Source organism: Muntiacus reevesi, chromosome 3 (assembly GCF_963930625.1).
Source record: "Muntiacus reevesi chromosome 3, mMunRee1.1, whole genome shotgun sequence".
Lineage (NCBI taxonomy): Eukaryota > Metazoa > Chordata > Mammalia > Artiodactyla > Cervidae > Muntiacus > Muntiacus reevesi.
This window is the reverse complement of record NC_089251.1, coordinates 158,585,121-158,609,795: the sequence shown is the minus strand read 5'-3', so window position 1 is coordinate 158,609,795 and position 24,675 is coordinate 158,585,121. Positions and strand designations below refer to the sequence as shown.

Below are 24,675 nucleotides of genomic sequence, written 5' to 3'. Positions count from 1 at the left end.
CATGGGGAAACAATGGAAATAGTGACAGGCTTTATTTACTTGGGCCATGAAATTAAAAGATGTTTGCTCCTTGGTAGGAAAGCTCTGACAAACCCAGATAGCATATTACAAAGCAGGGACATCACTTTGCTGACAAAGCTTGGTGTAGTCAAAACTCTGGTTTCTCCAGTTGTCATGTGTGGATATGAGGCCTGGACCACAGAGAAGACTGAGCACCAAAGAGCTGATGCTTTCAGACTGCGGTGCTGGAGGAGACTCCTGAGAGTCCCTTTCGCTGCAAGGAGATCAAACCAATCAATACTAAAGGAAATAACCCTGAATATTCACTGGAAGGACTGGTGCTGAAGATGAAGCTCTGATACTTTGGCCACCTGAGGCGAAGAACTGACTCACTGGAAAAGACCCTGTTGCTGGGGAAGATTGAAGGCAGGAGGAGAAGGGGACGACAGAGGATGAGATGGCTGGATGGCATCACTGACTCAGTGGACATGAGTTTGAACAAAATCCGGGAGATAGCGAAGGACAAGGAAGCCTGGCGTGCTGCAGTCCATGGGGTTGCAGAGTTGAACACAACTTAGTGACTGAACAGTAACAACAACATAATCATAGCTGGGAAGGAAAAGAGTTCAGTGTTATGAAGATGATCATTCCAAGGGGATTCTGCCGAACACCAGGATTTCACTTGTTTCCCAAAGAATGTTGTTAAAATCAGAATCTGCAGGAAATTGGAAAAGGTGTTTTCTCTGAGGAAGGCATTGTCAGTGTAGCTTTTGTTCAGTCGGGTATTGAAAGGACAGGCTCAGATCCATTTTCCTTGACCTCAGAAAGCATCTTCCATCTCTTCTGCTTCTGGGCACCTTGAGATTGGGGGAGGGGTGCTCAGTGAAGTCAGGGTCACACGACAGCCCAGATGGTCAAGCACGACCTGCCCAGCAGCCCTGGGCTCGCCTGCGTGGGCGTCCAGGTCTCCATGACCGAGGACAGAGGACAGAGCTGATGCGGCTGCCACTGCGCATCCTCGGGAAACAAGTCCTGGGCAGCATGTCTGACGGGAGCGGAGGGCTCCGTGCTTGTCCCTATTTCCACGTCGTGGTTCTTTACTCCCCTTCCCCCAGTGGCTCAGACAGTAAAGACTCTGCCTGCAATTCAGGAGACCCGGGTTTGATCCCTGGGTCAGGAAGATCCCCTGGAGGAGGGAATGGCAACCGACTCCAGTACTCTTGCCTGGAGAATCCCATGGACAGAGCAGCCTGGTGGGCTGCAGTCCTTGGGGTCGCAAAGAGTCGGACACGACTGAAGTGGACTAATTCACAGACACACACACACACACACCCCTTTTCCAACCTTTCTAATTAGTGAGAAGACAAATCACAACCACATAAACAGGTCTGCCTCCATGTGTTGGTAACTTTTTACCCCGAGAGATTGAAATCTTCACGCTCTTACTTCAATAAATGCCTAAAAACCATATGAAATTGCCATTTTTGAAGGCCAATGCATTTTGAATTTTGCTAATTTCATATGGTTCAAGTGAACATGTCTGCAGATACATTACTATTAATATAAATACATGTTGCTACCACATTGCCATGTGGAAAAGAAAAATAAAAATATTCTACCTTTTAAGAATGCCAAAAGGGAGATTTCACAAACAAGCAAATTTCCGTGGTCTGTAAGAGATTATCTAGAACACCATCAACATACTATCAATCCTACATGAAATCAACACGGGCCAGATTTCATCTTGGCACCAAGTCCTATGAAAAAAAGGGAAAACCTGACAAATATCCACATTCCACACAAAAACTGTGACTTCAAAAAGCCAGGACCCTGTCCTGCTTAAATTCCGGGAAAGGCGGGCCTCCTGGGTGATCTCAGGGCCTCATGTTCTAGAAACCATAAGTCTGTATAATTTCTAACAGATACACCAAGGATGTAGAGACATTAGCGTGGCCCTGGAATAACTTGCCCAGTTTCGTGAGAGATCTGCAGACATCCTGCTGTATATGGAAGCAGTCCTATGTGAACAGACAACTGGTTCTCATTTCCTGGGAGAAATCAGTATTCGTCTTAATTTGAAGGCGAAAAAGAAAAGAAATGAACAACTCTTCTTCTTGGCTGCGCTGGGTCTTTGGCGCTCGGGTTTGCTCCAGCTGTGGGGCAGAGGCCTCCCCGGCCAGAGCACGCTCTAGAGTGAGGGCTCAGTCATTGAGACAGGCGGGCTTAGTTGCTCCCAGGCCTGTGGGACCTCAGTCCCCTGCCCAGAGATCGAGCCTGTGTCCCCTGCATTGGAAGGTGGATTCTTAACCACTGGATCCCCAGGGATGTCCTGAAACGAACAATTCTAGTGCACAGATTCATCAGACAATCGCTAGATGGGAGTCTTGTGCTATTGAAACCACAGAAGAATTATAGAAAGTAGTTCCTATTACGTCCATTTTATGGGTGGGGAAACTGAGGCTTGGAGAGGCAGAATAACCACGCGGCTTACAAGGAGGGTGGGAGGGGACCCAGGCTGCAGGCCCCGTCTCCCTGCCTCCCTGGGCGACACGTGAGTGGGTCCCAAAGGGCTCCGCCGTCTCCACTGCTTTCTTCCCTGTTCTCTTAATTTTTTTCTTTCTTTTTGAAAAATACCTGTGGAGCGTACTTCCCAAAGATGTATGGCTCAAGTTCAAGGACACTCCCCAGCACGGAGATACACTAAATGCTCGTGGAAGCCACAGGGGGTTGGTGCGTGCCGCGTTCCCAAGCCCGACTCGACTGTCTCAGGCTTCTGGCCATGAAGAGGGAGGTCACGGCCCCCATTATCACAGGGCCTGCCGAGCAGGCGCCACCTTCATTCCATCAGCTGGGGGCCACACTTCCCTTGGGCTCAGGGGGCACCTCTGCCATCTCCCCTTCGCCCTGACGTGGGGCACCAGCTGCAGCGGAATGAGGCCCACTTGGAGGGAACCCTGGACTCAACTTACCTTTCCATAGGAGCCTTGTCCCAAGACTTTCAACAGTTCAAACTGGGAGGGGTCGGCCTTTTCAAAGCCTGCTTTCACATGGTGACTGATATCAATCTCCTTCACAATGCCTTCTTCCTGCAAGAGAAGAACGACAGAAATGCATGTCAAGGGGCTCCTCTGGATTCGTCCTCCTCTCAAGTTACCACGAGATGGGTAGGTTATGGATTTCCAGGATTGGAGTTAAGAGCTGTGACATCGCAGCGCTTTGCATAATCTGCTTGCTTATTTGTACCAGTGATTCTGTTTGTGAGCCTTTAATTGTTTCCTTTCTCCGTAGAGTTGTGTTGTATTCATCTCAATGAAACCCATCCTGCATCTTAACAATTTGGGCAAAACTTTGATATGGAGGAAGGTGGGGACCATGGAACCAAACGAGCCTCTGAGTATGTGTCTAAGTGTCTACACTTCTGTGGCCTGAAGGGCCGTCCACGGGCAGCAGTCGTCTGTGAAATAGGGATTTCTTTTCTCCTTCTCCTTCTGATTATTCTGCTCCCCCTTATATTCTTGCCAGAGCTGATGGTTCATCTCTATCCCAGAGATTGTATTTCAGAAGAAGCAGCCAGATAAGATTTTCTGCCAGTTCAGAATGTTTCCCAGTAGGGGAAAAAGTGCTTGATTTTGAAATTAAAGCCCTGACAGGAATCACTCCCAATGTTCATCAGAGAGCTTCTGATGAGTGTCCCGGAGATGCACTGCCTACCTGTCAGGGGCGAGGCAGCCCTCCCACCACCAGCCACGGGAGACGCGGACGCTGGAAAGGAGGGCCTTTCCTGAACTGATCTCTGTGCTTCTCCAAGACACCCTTTTCCATCCATGCATCCTGATCCTTCATCCACTACTATGGTTTTGGCCTTGGGTTACGTACTGAAAAATAGCAGGCAGGGCTGACTGCAAAGCACATCTTAAAAACATCACCTGTAATCGCACGCATAGAGTGCTCTGGGCAGCCGGACTTTCCAAACATTATTTCTTTTACTTCTTAAACAACTACCAAGTGAGATTTTACCCTGACTAAGGTTGCCTGGCTGGAAGTATGAGAGCCGGGTTTCCAGTCAAGAGGAACCTTAAAGCCTCAGGCATATGAAGTCGTAACAGCAGTAATCCACACAGCAGTGGCCCCTCTCAGAGACGCGTGGAAAACTCAAGTTTCTCAGAGTTATACACTTTGTGACTACTACCTCCATATAGCCAACACCAGACACCTGGGGAAAGCGGAGGAAGGTCGCCTGGGCTGCAAGACAATTGTTTTTCATTTCTTTTTATTCCAGTGGTTAAAGGAAACCCTTCAATCTCCACATATTCAAGGATTCTTTTCCATTTTTGTAAAAAAAAGCAATTGTGTTTCTATTTGTGAAAACAAGCAATGAATATACCCCAAATGGATCCTTTTGGGGTCAGCTCACAAAGCTTATATGTGTTCAGTTAAGACACAAAGAATTTTAATGTAACGACGTCTTGAATATGGAGAAGGAAACAGCAACCCATTCCAGTATTCTTGCCTGGAGAATCCCATGGACAGGGGAACCTGGCGGGCTACAGTCCATGGGGTCACAAGAGTTGGGCAGACTTAGCAACTAAACCCCCGGCATTCCTGCAACATGTAAGAGAGAGAGGACGCTGAGGGCATGGTCCTCCCCCCATGAGTGGAGATGACCTCTGAGTCCCGCTGGAATCCCAGGTCCCCTTTAGTGACAGAAAGGGGCACGGCTTCTTCTGTAGGGAAATCTCTCCATTTACGACAGGGAAAAAGCGGAAAGTGTTAGTCACTCAGTTGTGTCCAACTCTTTGCCAAGGACCGTAGCCCACCAGGCGCCTCTGTCCGTGGGATTCTCCAGGAAAGGACCCTGGCGTGGGTAACCATTTCCTTCTCCAGGGGATCTTCCCGACCCAGGGACTGAACCCGGGTCTCCTGCACTGCAGGCAGACTCTTTACCAGCTGAGCCACCAGGGAAGGGGGAGGGAGAGGGGCGCCTCGGGGCGCAGGGCAGCACCTGTGTCTTCCCCAAAAAGACCGCGCTCATCCGGGCGGTGCCTGCAGACCGATGCCCACTGAGAAGGCAAGGCCGAAGTTCAAAGCGCTCGCCAAGGCCCTGATGAGTGATGCCGCGCAGGTGTGCCTCCACCTCCACCGACTCACCGACGAGAAAGAACCTGATGGCTACTTGTCACGGAAGGAAGAATAAAACACCCCCGTTCTGCCAACGGGCTTCCCTGCTGGCTCAGCGGGTAAAGAATCCGCCTGCAGTGCGGGAGACCTGGGTTCGATCCCTGGGTTGAGAAGATCCCCTGGAGAAGGGAAAGGCCCCCCACTCCAGGATCCTGGCCTGGAGAATTCCATGGACTGTGTAGTCTGTGGGGTTGCAAAGAGTCGGACATGACTGAGCGCCTTTCACTGCACTTGACTTTTCTGGTAACACACAGCACCTCCCGTCCCGCAGGCAGGATGGCACTGGGTCATCCAGCGTCCCCGACCCCCCGAACATGGCTGAGTCCTGCAGCAGAGACGATGCCACTCCCGCGGGTCAGCAGGGGTCACCGAGCGCCATCCTTCTGTGACTTCGCTTTGGTGCCTCAGCACGCCAGCGTTCACACAGCTGAAAAGAAGGTCACCCTCAACACCAGGGTGAGCGCCGGCTGGGGCTGAGGCCGGGGCCCCGGGGAGACTCCCAGGAGGCAGGTGACCACTGACCCCGCGGCCCCACTCCCAGGCCCTTCCGAGCGCTAGTCACAAACGACCGCGTTGTGCGCCTCCAGAGTTTCCAGGCCATCCCTCTGCGTCCGCGCCTCCGCTTGGAGGAGCATGACGTCGCTCAGCCCTCCGGGGCCCCCTTGACAGACAGGTGCATCCCTGGGGGATCCCCCCACCAGGGCCCTGCTTCCCTCACCCCGCACAGACCAGCGACCCAAGCCCCCAGCTCTCCCCCACCAGCAAACACACCAGCCGGCCAGAATTCACCTTCCTGCGTCGTCACCGCCCTGACATTGCAGCTGAAGGCTTAGAAGCAAATCTCTCTGTAACGTTTCTTTTTGTGGGGATTCTCGCTGTCAGTCCTTAGAGCAAATGCACCAAAGCACACAGCTAACTTCCTCCTCGGGAAGGGCCCTAAAACCCCGGGCCGCTCCCTGATAGTACTGTGATGTTTCAGGTAACGTCAGGGAGGTCTGGAACAGCAAAGAATCTCAACGATCCACTGAAAAAGGAGCCAGGAGTTCCACATTTTAGATTTTAGCATCCTGCACTCATAGTAACACTTATGGCCTGAACTTGCTTGAGATATTTTGTTTTCCTCTTTCCCAAGAGCTTAAAAAAAGAGTCAAGGTCTGGAGACCTAAGCTGAGTGCTGTGTGAACAGGAAACACCCAGATGGGAGCTGGGGAAACATGTCTGGACTTGTCTGCTTCTAACCATTTCCAGAACGGACAGTCGTATTTTCTGAATCACTGTCTCATTACTGCCTTAAAGGGCAACCAGATTTAACGTATTACTTATGCCTCATTTAGAAATAAACATCTTTTCCCTCTTATGAGGAAGGTCACTTTTTCTAGAATTCTTTGTGGATTTTAATGCCATTCCCTTAAAGGACATAAAGTCTGGTCCTAAACTGTCTACAGACAGCACTAACATTTGGTTTCTAGCATAACTCCTATGAAGTGTATTTTTTTTTTTTTTTACAGATAACCTGAGAAATTTGGGGGAGAGCCTGGTATCATGGCCAGGTGTGTGCTCTGCCAGCAAGGATTTCAAAAATGATCCAATGATCATTTCAAAAATGATCCAGAGTAAGGAGTTGTTGAAATGACATCGATATGTGACAGACTAATTTGTGACAGTGAATTCTAGAATCTCCCATTGAACTGGGCTTGAATTCTGACGGATGGAAGGCGTTCCCCCATGGGTATCGAGGCAGACAGGCAGTGAAGGGACCTGGTATCGGGCCAGAGGGGACCGGTGAGGTGTCCTCCAAGCCCCGCCCCGTGCCAAAGTCACCTTGGCAGGAAATTTCCTCCCTTCTGAATCATCTGCTTTCCATATCATTAAAGGGGGGAGATTCATGAGAAGTAAATGCAGATCAAAAGTGGCAAAATAGTAATGACAAAAACGTAGAAAAGAAAAACTGGGCAAGTGTGAGCTGGGTCTCTACCAAAGGCGGCGGGGCCATTCTAGAAATCACTGATTCTTGCGCAGGAAATTAACTCCCAGAAAGGGCCGAGAGTAAATGATTAAATAGGTGGCTTATGAAAACGCAGAAAAGAAGAAGGAAATTGGCTAACTCTGACCCGCTCCCAGCAAATCCTGCTAGGCTGGCCCTCCCCTCTCCTGTGGCTGATAATGGAGCAGGCAGGTGGGGAGAGAGCCAGGGAACCACGGCCTGGCTCTCAGGGGCCCGCTGAGAGCGTGGGTCCGCAGAGGCTGACACCCCGGGGGACCCCCGTGGGGCTCCGTGGTCCTTCCACCAGACCCCAAACCCGCTGTGCTGACCCAGGAGTGACACCTTTCTGCAGAGATTCTCAGCGTCGCCACGTGCCCCAGCATCAGACCCACCAGGGAACCTGCTACAAATGCAGATTCCAGGTGCCAGGCCGGGGCTGCGGAACCTGTAATCTCTGCGAAGGTTGAAGGTCGGGGCTCCCCGGGGGAAATCCCGCTCATCTGCCCTCCCCACTCCCACCCTACCTACCGCTGGCTCCCAGCCACACACAAACAGGCTGTTCTGTCTGCATCCTTCTCAGCAAAACACAGACTTTGGGCTGCCCTCCCCTGGGCACCTGCCCCACCCTACACGGCTCACCGACCGCTCATCAATGCCCTCCGCGGGGCTGAACCCCGTGGTCAGGCCTCAGTGTCTGCAGCGCCGGGCACCAGCCACCACCCCAGCTTCCCCACTTGGATTCGAGGACATCAGGCCCCCTGGGAGGTCCCGAGGGCTCGGCCTTTATCCGTCTCTCAACATCACCCCCCAACTTGGTCCCGGCCCCTTCTCCCAGGCCATCGCCTCCTGGGGACCTCATCCCATCTGGGGGTTCCATGTCACCATCTAAATGCCGACGCTCAGGACTGGATCTCCCCCCGGGACCGTCAGCGGCGGCATCCTGGGCGTGCCTGGGGAGACCTCAGGGCTGCGTGCGCTCCTCTCCGGGGTCTCAGCCTGAGGTCGGGGGTGAGAGGAGGCTCCCCGACCTGTGGGCTGCTCTGACACCAGCATGGGCCTTGAGCATCTGCTCCGCCTCCCAGCTCATCAGTGCATTTAACTGAAAGATATTTTATCCAGGCTTTCGTTTTCAGGAAGAGGACTCCCCACACATAGCCCCCCATACTGCTAGGAAGGAAGTTCAGAAACGCTTTGCAGACAGAAGTCACCGTGTAGCTTGTCTGCTGCCTCCAGGGAGGGGAGACGGGGACCCCTGAAGAGTCCCGCTAGGGGGCACGTGAGTGTGCTCAGTCGGTAAGTTTTGTCCAACTCTTTGTGACCCTGTGAGCTGTAAGCCCACCAGGCTCCTCTGTCCATGGGGTTCTCCAGGCGAGAATACTGGAGAGGGTTGCCGTGCCCTCCTCCAGGGGATCTTCCTGACCCAGGGATCGAACCCGCGTCTCCTGCGACTCCTGCACTGGCAGCCAGATTCTTTACCGCTAGGGCCACCTGGGAAGCCCTCTGGGGAGCACAACCCCTCCCCCCCATAAAACAGCCAGAACTAACAACACAGCCTGCTCATGACAAAGCCCCCAGGAGGCAGTGTTATGTTAGCGTCATAACACAAGGAAGGAAGGACCGGGCGGGAGCCCCAGACTCCCAGCCAGAAGGAGCCGCCTCCTTCCAGGCAGGTCAGGCGGCTTCTCCAGGGAACCAGAGGCTGGCCTCGAGTGGATCCAACCTCCCAGTGCGCCCGGATGGGAGATGGACTCCAGGCAGCCCTGCCTCCTCCCCGACCCACCCAAGGAGGCTCCTGAGACGAATGACTGATGCATCACAGAATCTTCTCTGCCCTTTAAATCGCCCTTTACACGGCTCCGCCACTGTGTCTGCGCCCGCTGGTGTGAGCAAGTGCGAGATGAAATTACAGGACCAGCTGCACTGGGCCAATCAGTCCTCGGGAAGCTACTTCTACGCAAAGCCTCCACTCCGCTTCCAAAGGCTAAATATAAGCCGCGCCATTTAGGATGGCAACACTTCTCCCGCAAGAGTGGAACTCCAGCTGGTCTTGCGGGCACTCGCGGGCCTCCAGACAGAACGAGGACACCCGCCTGAAGAAGCGCACACCCTCCTGAAGTCAGAGGAGCAAGGGGACAAGCAGGGAGACCAGAGGCGTGAGGCAGGGGCCCCGAGATGCAGGGGAGGGTGTGGGCGCAGCGCAGGGGGAGGCCCGCCTGGTGTCCGAGGTGTGCCTCCCCCGGGGCGCTGCCCACAGACCCGCCTGGCCGATGCCCGCGGCCGCCCGAACTCCCCGAGGACAGATCACACGGTCCACACAGGGCTCTCTTCTCTCACCCACACTAGAATGGCGTTTTTCCTTTTTTCGACCCAAGAAAGTGACCCAGCAGCCAAGGCAGTCGCAGGACTAACTCACAGCCCAGGGCCAGCAGCCAGGGGTGGCCAGCGGCAGAGAGCCACCCCCCACCTTCAGAAGGCAGCGCTGAGCTGCCCCGGAAGCCCCTCAGGGTCTGCGCGGGCTACGCTGGGGCTCCTCCATCAGAGCAGCGCAAGGGGAGAGGTCGGAGGAGGAGCGGCTGAGACGCGTCTCCCTTCCGGTTCCTTCCTTTGCCCTCCCACCAGACCTCTCTCCGCTCCTCCCACCCCTACCCCTATTAATTTTGCTTATTAAGGCAAGTTGGGTGCTTCCCTCTGTTTTGAAATGAAAGTGCCTCCCGGCTTCTGTCTTTCTTCACCCCCACTGCCGGCCATCCCCTCAAATTATCTTCCCTTCCTTCCTTCTGAAAGCCTTGCAGTCTGCTGGTGTTTTTATAAATCACAGGCTATGCAGGTCACGCCCTGGAAGCTTCTATTATAAACGGTGCTGGGCAGACAGAGCAGCATCCCTGCAGGGGCCTCCCCTCGGGCGGCGGAGCGTGCAGACGTTCCACCAACACGCAGGCTGCAGGCTCCCCGGCTCCGACAGCTGGACGTCCCTTGGGTGGGTTCACTCTAGTCAGCCCCATCAACCCTCGAGCCCCTGAGAAGCAAAGTTCTGTGGAACACGAGCTGGGAGGGGACAACGGTCTGAGGCCCCAGGGTCTGGATGCCGTGTTCCGAGCGCAGGTTCTCTTGGGGCCTGTTGACGCGCTTCATCTCATCTTGAAAGTTACCTTCAAGGAGGTGCTTTGCAAAGAGTCATTTCTCACGTGGATGAGAACGTCGTTACTATGACTTGGGTTTGTTAAGATGCCCCGAGGAATCTCTAAAGAGCCCCAAACCGTGGATGGACACGGGTGCCCACAGGTCCTGCAGCAGACACGTCTGCTCGGGGAAGCGACAGTGGGCAGGTGGTCAGTGTCCACCCCGGGGCGGCTGCAGGTGTGAGGACGGGGTGGTGGGTCTTTATTCTTCAGCACGACTTTACAGACTGCGCCGAGTGCAGAGGGTGATGCGGGGGCAGCAGGCGTCACGCGTGCCGTGCGCCACACACAGACTCAGCATCTTCTCCCTTTTGTCCTCAGACTCAGAGCGCTGTCACAACAGTGTAAAGTGAGAAAAAAACAATCTGAACACAGAAAGCTGCTTGTTACAATGATTTTCTTTATAAGAGTGAGAAAATGAGAAACGCTGTAAATGTCCCCCAAAACGCGGAAGAATTAAGTGATGACGACATCCGCCAGGTGACATTTTACAAAGGCATTAAAAGTGGTTATGCCATTTACAGTTGCTCCCAGAATAATGAAATGTGTAGGAGAAAACTACCGAAACACACACGATATCAGGGTGCTGAAAACTACAGATGTGCCTGAACGCAACCGAAGAAGAGCTACACAAGTGGGGAGGCACTCATGTTCACAGACTGGAAAACTCAGCAGATGAGCGTAATTCTCCCAGTATTGGTCTGCAGGGTAATGCAGTTCCCATCAAAACCTGAGCAGGGCTCCCTATAGACAGACAACGTCATTCAAAATCAATAAAGCCCATTTAAAAAAAAAATAATAAAGTGGGAGGAATCACTCTACAGATGTTAACGCTTACAACGCAGCTCCAGTAATCAAGACAGTGAAGGACTGAGGGAAGGACAGACGCACAGACTGACAGGAGCAGACAGCCTGGAGTGAACCTATTCAGACACACCTAGTGGATTCTCGGAGGTGTCAAGGAGAGACTCAGCAGAAGAAGGACAGTATTTTCAATAAACGGGGTTGGAGCACTGGACCTCCGAGGCAAAAAAAAAGGGGGGGGCCTAAAATCCCCTGCTTTATACAATGAAGTGAAAATGGATCACAGACTTAAAATGCAAAACATAAAACTGTAAAATTTTGGGGGAAGAAGCTTCAGGACCCAGGTCTAGGGTAAAAATTCTCAGACATGATCTCCAAAGCTTGATCCAAAGGAGGAAAGATTATCACACTGAACTTAAAACTTTTGCTCTGTGAAGATTCTGCCAAGAAGATGAAAAGACAAGCTACACGCCAGGAGAGATCTACAGACCGCTTTCGCAACCGTGGTGTCGTATCTATAACAAATGAGGGATCCTCAAAGCTCCACAGCAAAATAAAACAAAGAATCCCATCAGAAAGTGGGCAAAAGAGAGAAACAGTCATTTCACCTAAGAGCTACAGATGGCAAACCAGCATGTGAAAACATATCCAACGTCGGTAGCCGCGAGAGAAAGGCAAGACCACAGTCAGGCATCGCTGCACACCCATCAGTGGTTAAAACAGAAGAAATACAGTGACAACATCAAATGCTGGCGAGCATGCAGCAGAAACGGGTCTCCCCTCCATGGCTGGTGGGGATGGAAGATGGTCCCGCCGCTGGCATCCTACAAAATGAAACGTGACCTTACCCCACAGCCCAGCAACCGCATCCTCACACGCTCATCCCAGGGAAGCGAAGACGAGGTCCGCGCAGAAACCTGAGCATGATATTCACAGCAGCTCTACTCCCAAACAGGAAACAGCCCAGACGTCCTCCAACGTAAATGCTTAAGCAAACTGGGATTCATCATCCGGCGGCAATAAAAAGCACAGGCTACTGATGCCCCGCATGACAGGCGCCTCACAGAAAGACGCTCAGTACAAAAGCCAGTCCCCAAGGATCACACTGATGCTGAAAAGAAAAGCTCCGATGCTAAGGCAAGCCAAGAAAAATGCAAACATAAAACATTTTCTCTGCCCATTTGGGCCTCCTCCCTCCCCTCTGGTTTTCACTGTGTGTCTGCCTTTTGCATGAACCAGACCTCCCCAATGGCAGAAATACTGGCTCGGCCACAGAGACGAAAGGTTCTCCTTCTGTGTCAGACAGAGCATGCCTTCCTCCATCCTGTAAGGGGTCACCCTCCACTAGCCTCGTGCGTGCAGATGTTTTTGATGGACTTTGTGTCCAATGCCAACACATCACTTCCTTTAAAGATGGTGATTGGTACAGAGCCAAAGTGTCAGACAACCTAGGAGACACTGGACCCCTCCTAACGGAAGTTCTTAGCTTAACTACTTACTTGCATGCTGTGCATGCTACGTTGCTTCCATCGTGTTTGACTCTTTACGACCCCAGGGACTGTAACCATGGCTCCTGTGTCCATGGGATTCTCCAGCAAGAATACTGGAAGAGTCTCCATGCCCTCCTCCAGGGGATCTCTCCAACCCAGGGACTGAACTCCTGTCTCTTATGTCTCCTGCACTGACAGGTGAATTCTTTACCACCAACGTCACATTAGCATTACTAGCGATATTACTTGCAGTCTGCCTATTTTACAAAAAGACGCTTACTCCTTGGAAGGAAAGTTATGACCAACCTAGACAGCATATTAAAAAGCAGAGACATTACTTTGCCAACAAAGGTCCGTCTAGTCAAGGCTATGGTTTTTCCAGTGGTCATGTATGGATGTGAGAGTTGGACTATAAAGAAAGTTGAGCGCTGAAAAATTGATGCTTCTAAACTGTGGTGTTGGAGAGGACTCTTGAGAGTCCCTTGGATTGCAAGGAGATCCAACCAGTCCATCCTAATGGAAATCAGCCCTGAATGTTCATTGAAGGAATGATGTTAAAGCTGAAACTCCAATACTTTGGCCACCTGATGTGAAGAGCTGACTCATTTGAAAAGACCCTGATGCTGGGAGGGATTGAAGGCAAGAGGAGAAGGGGACGACAGAGGATGAGGTGGTTGGATGGCATCACGGACTCAATGGACATGAGTTCGAGTAAACTCCTGGAGTTGATGATGGACAGGGAGGCCTGGTGTGCTGCAGTCCATGGGGTCGCAAAGAGTGGGACACGACTGAGCGATTGAACTAACTGACTGATTGGTTCTTGCATTACCAAATGTGTGACTGAGTCTCTGATAAGATGAATGATGATTAGGTGACTCGAAATGACTGACCACACATATAGTCCTATAAGGTCAATCATTGTCATAGTGTGTCTCTAGATGTGGGAAGCAGCAGCAGGAGGGATAGCCTCCGGGAACCTTCCTGGGTCAGGAAGGCACAGCGACCCACTCCCGCATCCTTGCCTAGAATCCCACGGACAGAGGAGCCTGATGGGCTACCGTCCACAGGGTGGCAAAGAGTCGGACGCGACTGAGTGACTAAGCATACAACCTGGTTCTAAAAGTTACGACCAGGGGAGGAACGGGGGAAGGGCAGACAGACCTCTGCCCTAGTTTTTGTAACTTTCTGTTGCTCTATAACTACTTCAGAATAAAACACTTTTAAAAAGTGACTTTGAAGTCTACTTGCAAAGTCAAAAGAAACTTAAGATTTTAAACTAAAGAAGGCAGTAAATAAATTTTCCGTACATGACGGTTATATTCACATTTAAAAGATTTGTAGGAAAAACATTTACGGGAAATACATCAAGATGTTAACAGGGATAGTGTCAGAGGAACATAAATGACTAATTTTCTTTCTTTTGCTTTCTGAATTCTTTTATATACAAATGTAAAAATGAGCAAGAAGATGCAGGCATCTATAACAAGAAATTTAAATCAATAAAATCATCTTGCTAACTGTCCACATGTCCTATATTCACCCATTACTATGTATCCAATACTGAAATACAATGGAGAGTTTATGCAAAATAAACTGTGAGTTTTGAAAAGCAGATAAGTTCAAATAACTTGTCGTAAGAAAACAAAAAGATGGAAACCAACATGAAACAATTAGGATGCCATTTCTGGATGCGAAGAATAAACCTACCATTTGGTGGAAAAGAAAGGCTCAATATTTTTAAAGCTATTAGAATTTTTAAACTCAACATTCTGAGATTCATATTGTGGATGAACACGCATTTCCTATCATGGCAGAGACGGTAAACATCAGAATGTGTGACACAGAGACCATACAAATTTCCCAGCTTGGCCGGTGGCCAGGGAGGGAATAGAGTAGTTTTTCTGAGAGGTGGGCTGTTTGGGGGTGGGTGGGATGAATTTACTGGAAACTGAAAAATAGAAAAAAATTTAAAAGTGAAATTAAAGATGACTGTCTGCTATGAAATATTAGACAAAATGACTTGTGTGATAAATTTATTCCTCTTAATAGCTTTGTAGATATAAACATGAAGGGTTTACTTTTTTTCCTTCAATAGTCATGAGTAGTAATCTAAACAAAATCAACTGCAGTCACTTCTGTAATCTGTGTGTGTTAGATCGTTCTTGCTGTTCAATCGCTCTGTCGTGTCCGACTCTCTGTGACCCCATGGACTGCAGCACGCCAGGCTTCCCTGTCCATCACCAACTCCCAGAGCTTGCTCACACTCATATCCAAAGAGTCGGTCATGCCATCCAGCCATCTCATCCTCTGTCGTCCCCTTCTCCTCCTGCCTTCAATCTTTCCCAGCATCAGTGTCTTTTCCAATGATTCAGTTCTTCGAAGCAGGTGGTCAAAGTAGTGGAGCTTCAGCTTCAGCATCAGTCCTTCCGATGAATATTCAAGGTTAATGTATTTCAGGATTGACTGGTTGGATCTCCTTGCAGTCCAAGGGACTCTCAAGAGTCTTCTCCAACACCAAATTCAAAAGCATCAGTTCTCAGGTGCTCAACCTTCTTTATGGTCCAGTTCTCACATCCATACATGACTACTGGAAAAACAGTATCTTTGACTAGATGGACCTTTGTCGGCAAAGTGATTGGATCATTAATCCCTAAATCTAGGGAAGATTCTACATGAGCGGCGTCCCCCATACAAGGCCAATGCACGATGGTGACACTTAGGGCAATAGCTGAGAACCACTGTAAACACCCTGGTCACAATCATTTCCCCCTAAAAGTCAGTCGTCCCAATATCCTCAGAGAAGACTGCCAGTCCATTATCCGAGCCTCAGAGTGCAGGCGGCCGTCGCCAGCCCTGGCTGTGTTCCCTTATCCTGGAGATTCTTACAAACAAAATCCAAACAGAAAACACTCATGAACTTCAGAATTAAGCTTAAACAATTTCAGTGACAACATGCTTTCATCAGGTTTCAAAATCTTTGAAAAGGTGAAACTTTTGGCCACAACCTCGTTCAAAGAAATCAGCTGAATAACCATCCCTCTTCCTTTTTAACCAACTTAGCTGACACTAAAAATAATTACAAAACATTCTGCTAAATGTTTTCAAATGCCCCCACCAGCCCACCCACATCACACTGCCCTCCACTCCCGAGGGCAGAGTTGTTCAAACTCCGCCCCAAATGATACCTTCTAAAAGCTAACTGGTGAGCTCCACACATATGTCAGCTTTTGCCAATATGAGCTAAAAGTCACAGATTTCCAAAGAGTCATGAGCACCGATGAAGTATTTCTAGCGAGCGGATGCACTGGATTGACTCACCCGGGAGAGTGGCCTTGTCACTTGAACCGGGCAGTCAGCACGGCTGAGGTTTACAGAACACCAAAGACTGATGACCTCGGGGTCTGCCGTAGGGCCACGGCGGAAGCCGGCCAATCACACTTTTCCTCCACGTTAGATGGGCTTCCTCGGCCTCAAGGGCTTGTTATCTAATGACCTGCGAGCCTGATCCAGAGAAGCGGCTGCCGGGAGACACTTCCTGGGGAAATGAGAGATTCTGCAGCAGCATTTTCATTCCCAGTTTAACCCCCGCTGCGGACACCATTCTGTTCCCAGTGTTGCCCTCCGACCTCAAAGCGGCCTGCACATGGCACTTACGCAACAAGCATTTACAGAATAAATGAACACCTTGCAGATGGTTTAAGAATGGTGTGTGGAACGCCCAGAGCATGTCTGTAGAACCAGGCTTGTAGCCTGACTGAGCTAACCTGCTGAGATCCATTCTCATTCGTGGTGTAAGACAGGCTGGGGAACTTTCCACATTCTCCACATTCGTGGAGTGTGATTTGCATTATATATACTTTTTAAATTCAAAGAAAGCATATTTTAAACGCTTGCAGAAGTCTAACCTAGCTTGGGGTTTTGCCAGAATGCTTCAGCCCCATCCAGCAAATCCAGGTATCTTGTAATTCAGGATCACACACTTTGTCTACAACAGGGGTTGAAGTGACGCTGGAGAAAAGCCCGACTTTTCTGAGGCTCTGGCAGAATATGTCAGAGGTTCACTCTTTCACCAGGAAGGGGGATCTGAGGACTTGTTTAGAAGACCCCTTTCAGCTGAGGCTATTATCCTGAGCTGCCGAGTAGAAGTTCTCTCATTTCCTACAGATGAGGATGAGTAATTCCCTACCTGGGGGTTCAGCAGTGACGGACCAGCCACTGTACCTAAGTCCTGAACTAAGAGGCAGGGCAGGGGCCTGGCAGCGGGCAGGTGCTCCGTGAGTTCTGCGGTCCAGCTGTGCACGATGTTCCATCGTCATTAACACACGGACCCACTTACACAAAACTGCTGAATTTAAAACCCTCACGGCAGGCCGAACTCGCAGGCGGCAGGCATCCAGGACCTTGGCCACTTACTCATGCTTACTCACACGTTTGGTTTTCGTTGAACTCCTTGATACAGACCACGTTTGGAAGGACCAAGATTCATTTAAACAGAATGGCCACCACGGGTGATGTGTATGAGCGGCGAACGTCCTGGGCTCAGGACCAAGGCCCCTCCCTCAGGGACAGCCCTCCCCTCCCGGCCCCCACACACGTGGCTCGTCTCCCAGTCGATGACACTATCCCTGAGCCAGACACAGGGCACAGATTTACACGGACTGGGCTCATTTCTGCCAGCACTTACTTATACACCGAGCTATTTAAGAAAGACACCCACTGATTATCATCTGTTTTTGAATGTTTCCAAACTGCTCTCCTTTCCCAGGAGGATCGCTCTGCAACAGTCGTGCAAACCCCACTGAGATGTACATCGTCCTCTTGGATGGACCCAGAACTGAGCCCCACTGGACTCAGTCACAGGCTGAGGTCAGAGCCTGTTCCTGGAAAAGGGCATCTTTGTCCAGGAAGGGGCTCTCACCAGCAGGCTGCCCTGAAGTGGAGGCTGAAACTGCACCCCACCCTCTGTATGTGCACGTGTGTGCATGTGTGTGCATGTGTGTGCACGTGTGTGTGTGCACAGGCACACAGGGACTCCGGGGAATGACCTCGGGCAGCTCCTGGAGTGAGGAACTCTTAGAATGATCACCGAAGCAGCTGACACAGCGTCTAAGTTCAACTTTCACATTCTTCTTCCCACCAGCTGACATACTGTTCTCATTATCCCTCGAACTTTTCAAATAATGATTCCCCGGGAAACAACGGCTGCCCCTCTCCTTAAGCAAGAGTTCCGCGATTTTTCACTGGTTTGTGCACATCTGAACCTCTGCCTCAAGCCTCAAGACTGCAATATTCCCCGGTTGCCAGGCCTGCTTTACAGGGCTGCATGGGAGAGGAAGCTTAACCTGTCTCTTCTGTTGTGAAAACCGGATAGAAAGAACTCATGACTGGACCGGGAGCTGCTGACGGAACACAGATCCCAGAGGGGCTTCTCTGCCCTCCTCCTCCCGACGTGTGCTGGTTGGACGAGGCGGACAGAGGCTGCAGCGTGTGAGAGGGAGGGACGGGGGTTCATGGCCATCAGCACACGGCCTCCCCCGGCCGCGGTCACATACACACGCTGGCCCACGGGACGTGAAATCAAGCACCCAAACCACAGCGCGGTCGGAAAGAAATGCAGGCTTGTGCGTGTGGGTTGCTTTTTTTTAAGAAAATAGTGTGACCTTCCACCCTGGATAAAGCTGAGGGGATGCTCCGGACCACACCACCAGCACCTCTGTTGCAAGTCTTAAAAATACATAAATTGCATGTACACTGGGGGCCCATTGGATGGAAAGCAGTCAAGAGTTTCACAAAGATTTGGTAACTTTACAAACCTGATTTTGAAATGAACTTAGTGATATTTTGTTCTTCGGCCATTTCCCTGTGTAGCTAGATTGCTGCCCAAGTGATGACAGAAAACGCCCATTCGATAGATACCACGTAAAAATGATCCATTTCTTCCGCAATTCGGACTCAAATGCTCTGAAATAGCTTGAGGCAGGAACAGTCCGCCTAAGCACACAAATCTGCGTTCCTCGCGGGCGTGTGGTGGGATCCGTGATGGACAGGTGGGGTCCTTCCCCTTCCTCGTGATTTCCATGCCTTCCTTATGACACTCCTGCCAGCTTCAGGACCACCACCCCCCAGGCCTCTGCGTCACCTGTCTGGCCTGATGAGGATGGCTGCTTGCGGAACTCTGCCCTGCTCAGGAGGTGCTAAATTCACCCACATGGGCTCCTTCATGTCATCATGATTCCATTTTCATTTTCCTTGACTTGTGAGTCCCTGAAGGCTTTCCTCTTATACCGAGCATTATGGGAAAGACCATTCCTATAGCTGCTGAAAAGTACCTAAGTGATGAACACTTTTCTTATTAAACACTAGTTATTAACGACACTGTAGTCAGTAAACACATCCCATGTCTAAACATACCAATAAAAGACTTTGCTGAGATTCGGTAATGTGTCTGAGTCAAAGGTTACCAAAAAGAGGAAATCTGTGCCTGGACAAACGGGCCATATTTTCCAAGAACTGTCAACAATTTCTTCTAATGGAGTCTGATGAGAAACTAGAAGAGGTGTGGGTATGAGCTGACACGAAATCAAATCACAGGGGTCCTTCTGGTCCCTGGGCTGCCAGATGCAAAGGAGTCACCCAGACTGACCTGTGCTCAGCTCGGACTTCGGACACCTCCATACCCACCTTCACATCTGGACACAGGCCGTCGGTGAGCACGCCGACACACACATGCGCCTTGTGGATCTGGGGGGAGCGTCGCTAGGCACTGTCCAGTTCCTGGAACCTACAGCACGTATTTCAGGAGCTCCCCTCGTGGCTCAGATGGTAAAGAATCCACCTGCCGTGCAGGAGACTCGGGTTCGATCCCTGGGTCAAGAAGATCCCCTGGAGAAGGTATGGCTGGCTTACCCACTCCAGTGTTCTTGCCTGGAGAATCCCATGGACAGAGGAGCCTGGTGGGCTACAGTCCACGGGGTCATTAAGAGTCGGACACGACTGAGCGACTAACATGAAAACACATATTTCAGTGTACTTGAGAAAGAAAAACTAGTCTTACGTTCTCTTTAACAAATACTTTACCGTAAGTAACAACGAAGCACAATGAAGGAAGATGCAAAGTTAATACGTTATCTGCCCCGTCGTACTGAAGAAGGGACGTGACTGAAATGTGTATCACAGGACCGAATAAGAAACCTTCCATGCATTGGGCTGTCTGACCAGAATTCAGATGGGATCGGGGTCTTGACATGCCTGGGGAGACCGACAAAGCCCATGATGACGGGCTGCAGCTGCGGAAGAAAAAGGCTGGGGTTGTCACCAACGTCCAGGGCGCCAGGCGCAGGGGGCAGGAGCCTCGGGGGAACACGCCTGGGTGCACCTCCCCGCCCCCCACCGGGAGGGGAGAAGCCTGCTTTCTGGCCCAAGTCTATTCATCCTTTCAGCAGCTGTCTATTTCACCTCGTTTCTTCTTTCCTGACCCCTCCTTGAGCACAGGTCCAAGAAATGGCACCAGGGGTCCCTCATTGCCATGTAGGTGGCCTGTCCTATGGCCCTTCGGGGCATCTCAGAGGCCAATACGGTGTTTTTTCCCCAAGGCTCCTGCCCACTTGCCGGCATGGGCATCCAGGGTGCCAGCCCTCACTCTCACCCTGCGGGAAGCGTGTTCAACCCTCAGACCATTTAAAATTCAAAAGAAACCCGGGGCTGTTGGTTTCAGTATCAAGAATTTAAACCGCCTTTCCTCCAAGTGGGGGTGTGCACACACATTCTCCTCAAAGTCTCCTGAACCTGGCCCCAACATTTTTGGCACCAGGGAATGGTTTCATGGAAGGCAATTTCTCCTCAGACCAGTGGGGGCAGGGATGGTTTCAGGATGATTCAAGGCACACGACACCTGCAGTGCAGGAGAACCGGGTTCAATCCCTGAATCAGGTAGATCCTCTGGAGCAGGAACTGGCAACCCACTCCAGTACTCTTGCCTGGAGAATTTCATGGACAGAGGAGCCTGGCAGGCTGCAGTCCACAGGGTCACAGAGTCGGACACGACTGAGCGACACACACACACACAATTACTGTGCATTTTATTTCTATTATTACATCAGTTCCACCCCGGATCACCAGGCATTCGATCCCAGAGGCTGGGGGCCCTGCACTAGAGTGTCCACCCGTGTGGCTGCAGACGGCTTCTCCCCGGTAGCCGAGCGGCCAGCCCTCCTCTCTGCAGGCCTGGGGGGGCCTGCATCGGACAGAAGCCTAGGGACACGTGCTGCCCTGTGTCCAAGCCCTCTGTGACACGGCAGCGATGACAGAGGCAGTGAATGAGTCACCCAGGAAGAGGTGCAGCAGAAAACCAGCGGCTGCCGGATGAGGAGGGGAGGGTTGCTTCTAGAAGGGTTCACTCTCTTGCCGGCTGAACCCTGTCCGAATCACAGGAGCCTCCTCACCCGTCAAGACATCAATACCACAGGGCTTTACTGATACGACCTAGGAGCGGCCCCATGTGCAACAAGCAGCCGGCTTTACTCCTCCCAGGGCTCCTGGAGTGAACCCCTAACGTTTACAAGGGAAAAGGGACACGGGATTTCTAACACAATCTCGCCCAAAGCCACACTTCACATGCCACTTATAAAACCTTTAAGCAGTGGAGTTGAGCTTCAGAGAAGCCAGTTTTATGCTCACACCAAAGTGATTCCAAGCAGTGAATCTAGGTTAACAGCTCGCACGGGGCTCTTATAAAACTTAACGACCCTAAGAGGGCACCGCTCATCCTGGGCCGGGACATGAAAGCGGGTTAGAAGGACGCTCTGCTCGGCCACCTGCGGGGGGGCTCTCCGGCTCCCCTGTGCCTCCAACCTCCAAATAATTTACTTTACAGCCAATTCCAGAGCGTTCCTCCCAGGGAACCGGTCCACTCTTTAACCTGAAAGACCGCCGAGACGACGAGAAGGAACTGGTTTTCAAAGTCAAAGTTGCGGATTCCCTCTTCGCATCGCCTTTCCTCCAGCCCGCCCTGGGAGGCTGGCGTGTGCAATTTATTCTGGCTCATCTGGCCCAAGCTGGCACTGACCCAGGTGATGTGGGTGACCATCAGGGTCGCGGTGGTCCCGCCCCACCGCCCGTCCAGAGGGGCTCCCCCGCGTGGACGGGCTGCCAGACAACTGCTCCCCACGCGGGCCTGGCTGGTCCCCGAGTGCGGCTGGCTCCCCGCTCCCCACCTGTACCGGGATCTTGCGGGGGAGGAGTCAGGCCCAGGGGGTTTAGGCTGGAATTCGCGGGGGATGCCCTGAGCCTGTGAATCATCGGCCAGAGGAGCCGGGTGCCCGCCTGGAGAGGTGGTGTGACGGCCTGGGGGAAATCAGCTCAGACCAGGGTGGACTCCCAACCCCCAAGCCCCACAATAGTCCCGAAGACAGAGAGCTCTGAGCCTCGTGCAGAGACTCAGGACTGCAGGCAGGGCCAGTCAGCTCGGGTCATCTCAGGAGACCGTGTCCGTGAGCTCCGCAGCAGGACACGGGGAGGACGGTCATCCCTCTGGGTGCAAAACCGCCGCGTCACTCTGAGAGTTCCCTCCCGAGAGAGACAGCTGGCACCTGGGGAGGGACGGAGGATGGGAAGGGTTTCACATCAACCCAGACTGGGACTCAGGGCTTCAGAAGCTACATGACGACCTGTCGTAAGTGTATTATCCACAACGCGGGAAAGGACCGTTCCTCCAGTCCTGAGCCCGCGCCCTAGGCCCTGGTGCTGCCGTCACTGAGACGCGGCCACAGCCCTTCTCAGGAGGAGCCGACCACAGCCTCGGGCTTCCCTGGGGTCTCAGGGGTAGGAATCCACTGGCCAACACAGGAGGTGCGGTGTCGATCCCTGGGTCGGGAAGATCCCTGGAGGGGGAGATGGCAACCCACTCCCGTATTCTTTTCTGGAGAATCCCATGGACAGAGGAGCCTGGCGGGCTACAGTCTGTGGGGTCTCAGAGTCAGACATGACTGATTGACTACACAACCTCAGCACCGTTTCCAGAACGTTCCGCCGAGGCATTTCCACCCTCCCATTCTGAGTGTCTGCAAAGGGACCCGCCCACGCGCTGGGTGTGCAGCCCCTGCTCCCCTCCCCCACCCGACCCCCTCCCCTCTGTGGCCTCAACATCGCCCCTGGGGATGCAGAGCGGGTGTCTCCGGTCCAGCCGGAGGCTCCGTCTCTGGATGATGCAGAAGCATCAGCCCTCAGTCCCTGGGAAACAGAGCTCAGCAGGCGGGGACCATGGCATCTGTGCAACACTCTGTCCCCTCCGCCCCAGGGCCTTCGCTGCGTCCGGTCTCCTCAGGTTCTGAGCAGCGCTAGGCACTGGCCTGGAGTCTCTTCTAGCCCTTCGGGGCACTTCCGGCCCTCAGGCCGCTGGGCGAGGGGCTCCATCCTCCCCCTGCGCCCACCTGGGCCTGGAGAAGCGCAGTAGCAGCTCAAGGTCACACGGCGGCCACCCAGAGGTCAGGGCCAGAGGCACACAGGCTGTGATATCACAGAGCATGGACTGGATCAGAGGGACTTTCCCTCGGGCCGCGCTGACTCACACAGTCTTGTTTACACAGCATGCAGCAAATGTAAAGTTTGCAGGGACTTACTGGCCCAAAGAGTTGGGAGTATGATGAAAACAGCTTCCAGAACAGGGTCAGATGGATTAATGGACAGAAAGATCCACGATGAGCTACTCAGGCAAATTAGGAAGGCATGAAACTTCAGGGGTCCTCTGAACACTCTTCGGTAAGTAGCGACCTCACCCTGACTCTGACACTGGGTTGACTCAGGGCCAAGTCCCCCGGGGCCGATCTGATGGTCTTGCTAAAGCAGGACTTACAAGTGATGCTCCAGGGACTTGCTGGTGACAGCTCGGGTACCTGGCCCCCGGGCTGCAGACTCGGACAAGACCTTGGTCTGTGTCCTCCACACACGGCCTGAGCATGCCTGATTAATAGAAGCTGCAACCAGGAGATTCACAGCAGTGACTCAGAAACCAGAGCGAAACACGGTGCCCAAGTGAGAGAGACAAGCAACACCGGAAGGGGAATAAAAAACAGAGAACTAGCTTTGGTCCATTTCCCAGCGGTCCAGCTTAATGTGAGAAGGGGACAAACTGGAGACAGAGACAGATTTTATTTTCTAGGGCTCCAAAATCACTGTGGATGGTGACTGCAGCCACAAAATTAAAAGACGCCTGCTCCTTGGAAGGAAACCTATGACAAACCTAGACAGCATGTTAAAAAGCAGAGACATCACTTTGCCAACAAAGGTCCATCTAGTCAAAGCTATGGTTTTTTCCAGTGGTCATGTATGGATGTGAGCGCTGGACCATAAAGAAGGCTGAGCGCCAAAGAACTGATGCTTTCAAATTGTGGTGCTAGAGAAGACTCTTAAGGGTCCATTGGACTGCAAGGCGATGAAACCAGTCAATCCTAAAGGAATTCAACCTGGAATATTCATTGAAAGGACTGATGCTGAAGCTGAAGCTCCAATACTTTGGCCACCTGATGCAAAGAGCTGACTCTTTGGAAACAACCCTGATGCTGGGAAAGATTGAGGGCAGGAGGAGAAGGGGACAACAGAGGATGAGATGGCTGGATGCCATTGCCAACTAGATAGACATGAGTTTGAGTGAACTCTGGGAGCTGGTGATGGACAGAGAAGCCTGGCGTGCTGCGGTTCATGGGGTCACAAAGAGTCAGACACGACTTAGTGACTAAACAACAAACAGACGTGTGCAGATGACTGTGGAGAAATGCTGGCAGAGCGGCAGGACCAGGTCTCCAAGAAACCGTTTCCGACCAGAGGCGAGCTCCAAGCACAGACAGGGATGTTTGCAGGTGATTGTAATGTGAGGTGCGCGGGCCACACTGGGACATGGAGACCAGCTCAGGCCACGGAGCACAGAAGGTACACCCCTCTCAGGCCACCCGTGAGCGACTTAAATTCACCAAGGGTCTGCTAAAAGATAACTGGCCCAGGGAAACCTCTTTCCGTTGTCTTAATCTAAAAGCCAACTTGTTTGGGG

General features: G+C 51.9%; 1 protein-coding gene across 6 annotated transcripts in view; it reads right to left on the bottom strand.

The window, feature by feature from the left end:
• The window catches only part of RPS6KA2 (ribosomal protein S6 kinase A2), a 331,320-nt gene that overhangs the window by 89,015 nt on the left and 217,630 nt on the right, over positions 1 to 24,675 (bottom strand). For 3 of the 6 annotated variants that reach the window (XM_065930995.1, XM_065930997.1, XM_065930996.1), the window contains one exon: positions 2,970 to 3,086. In XM_065930995.1, coding sequence (XP_065787067.1) covers positions 2,970 to 3,086 — 117 coding nt within the window. The other 3 variants (XM_065931000.1, XM_065930999.1, XM_065930998.1) reach the window with 3 other exon arrangements.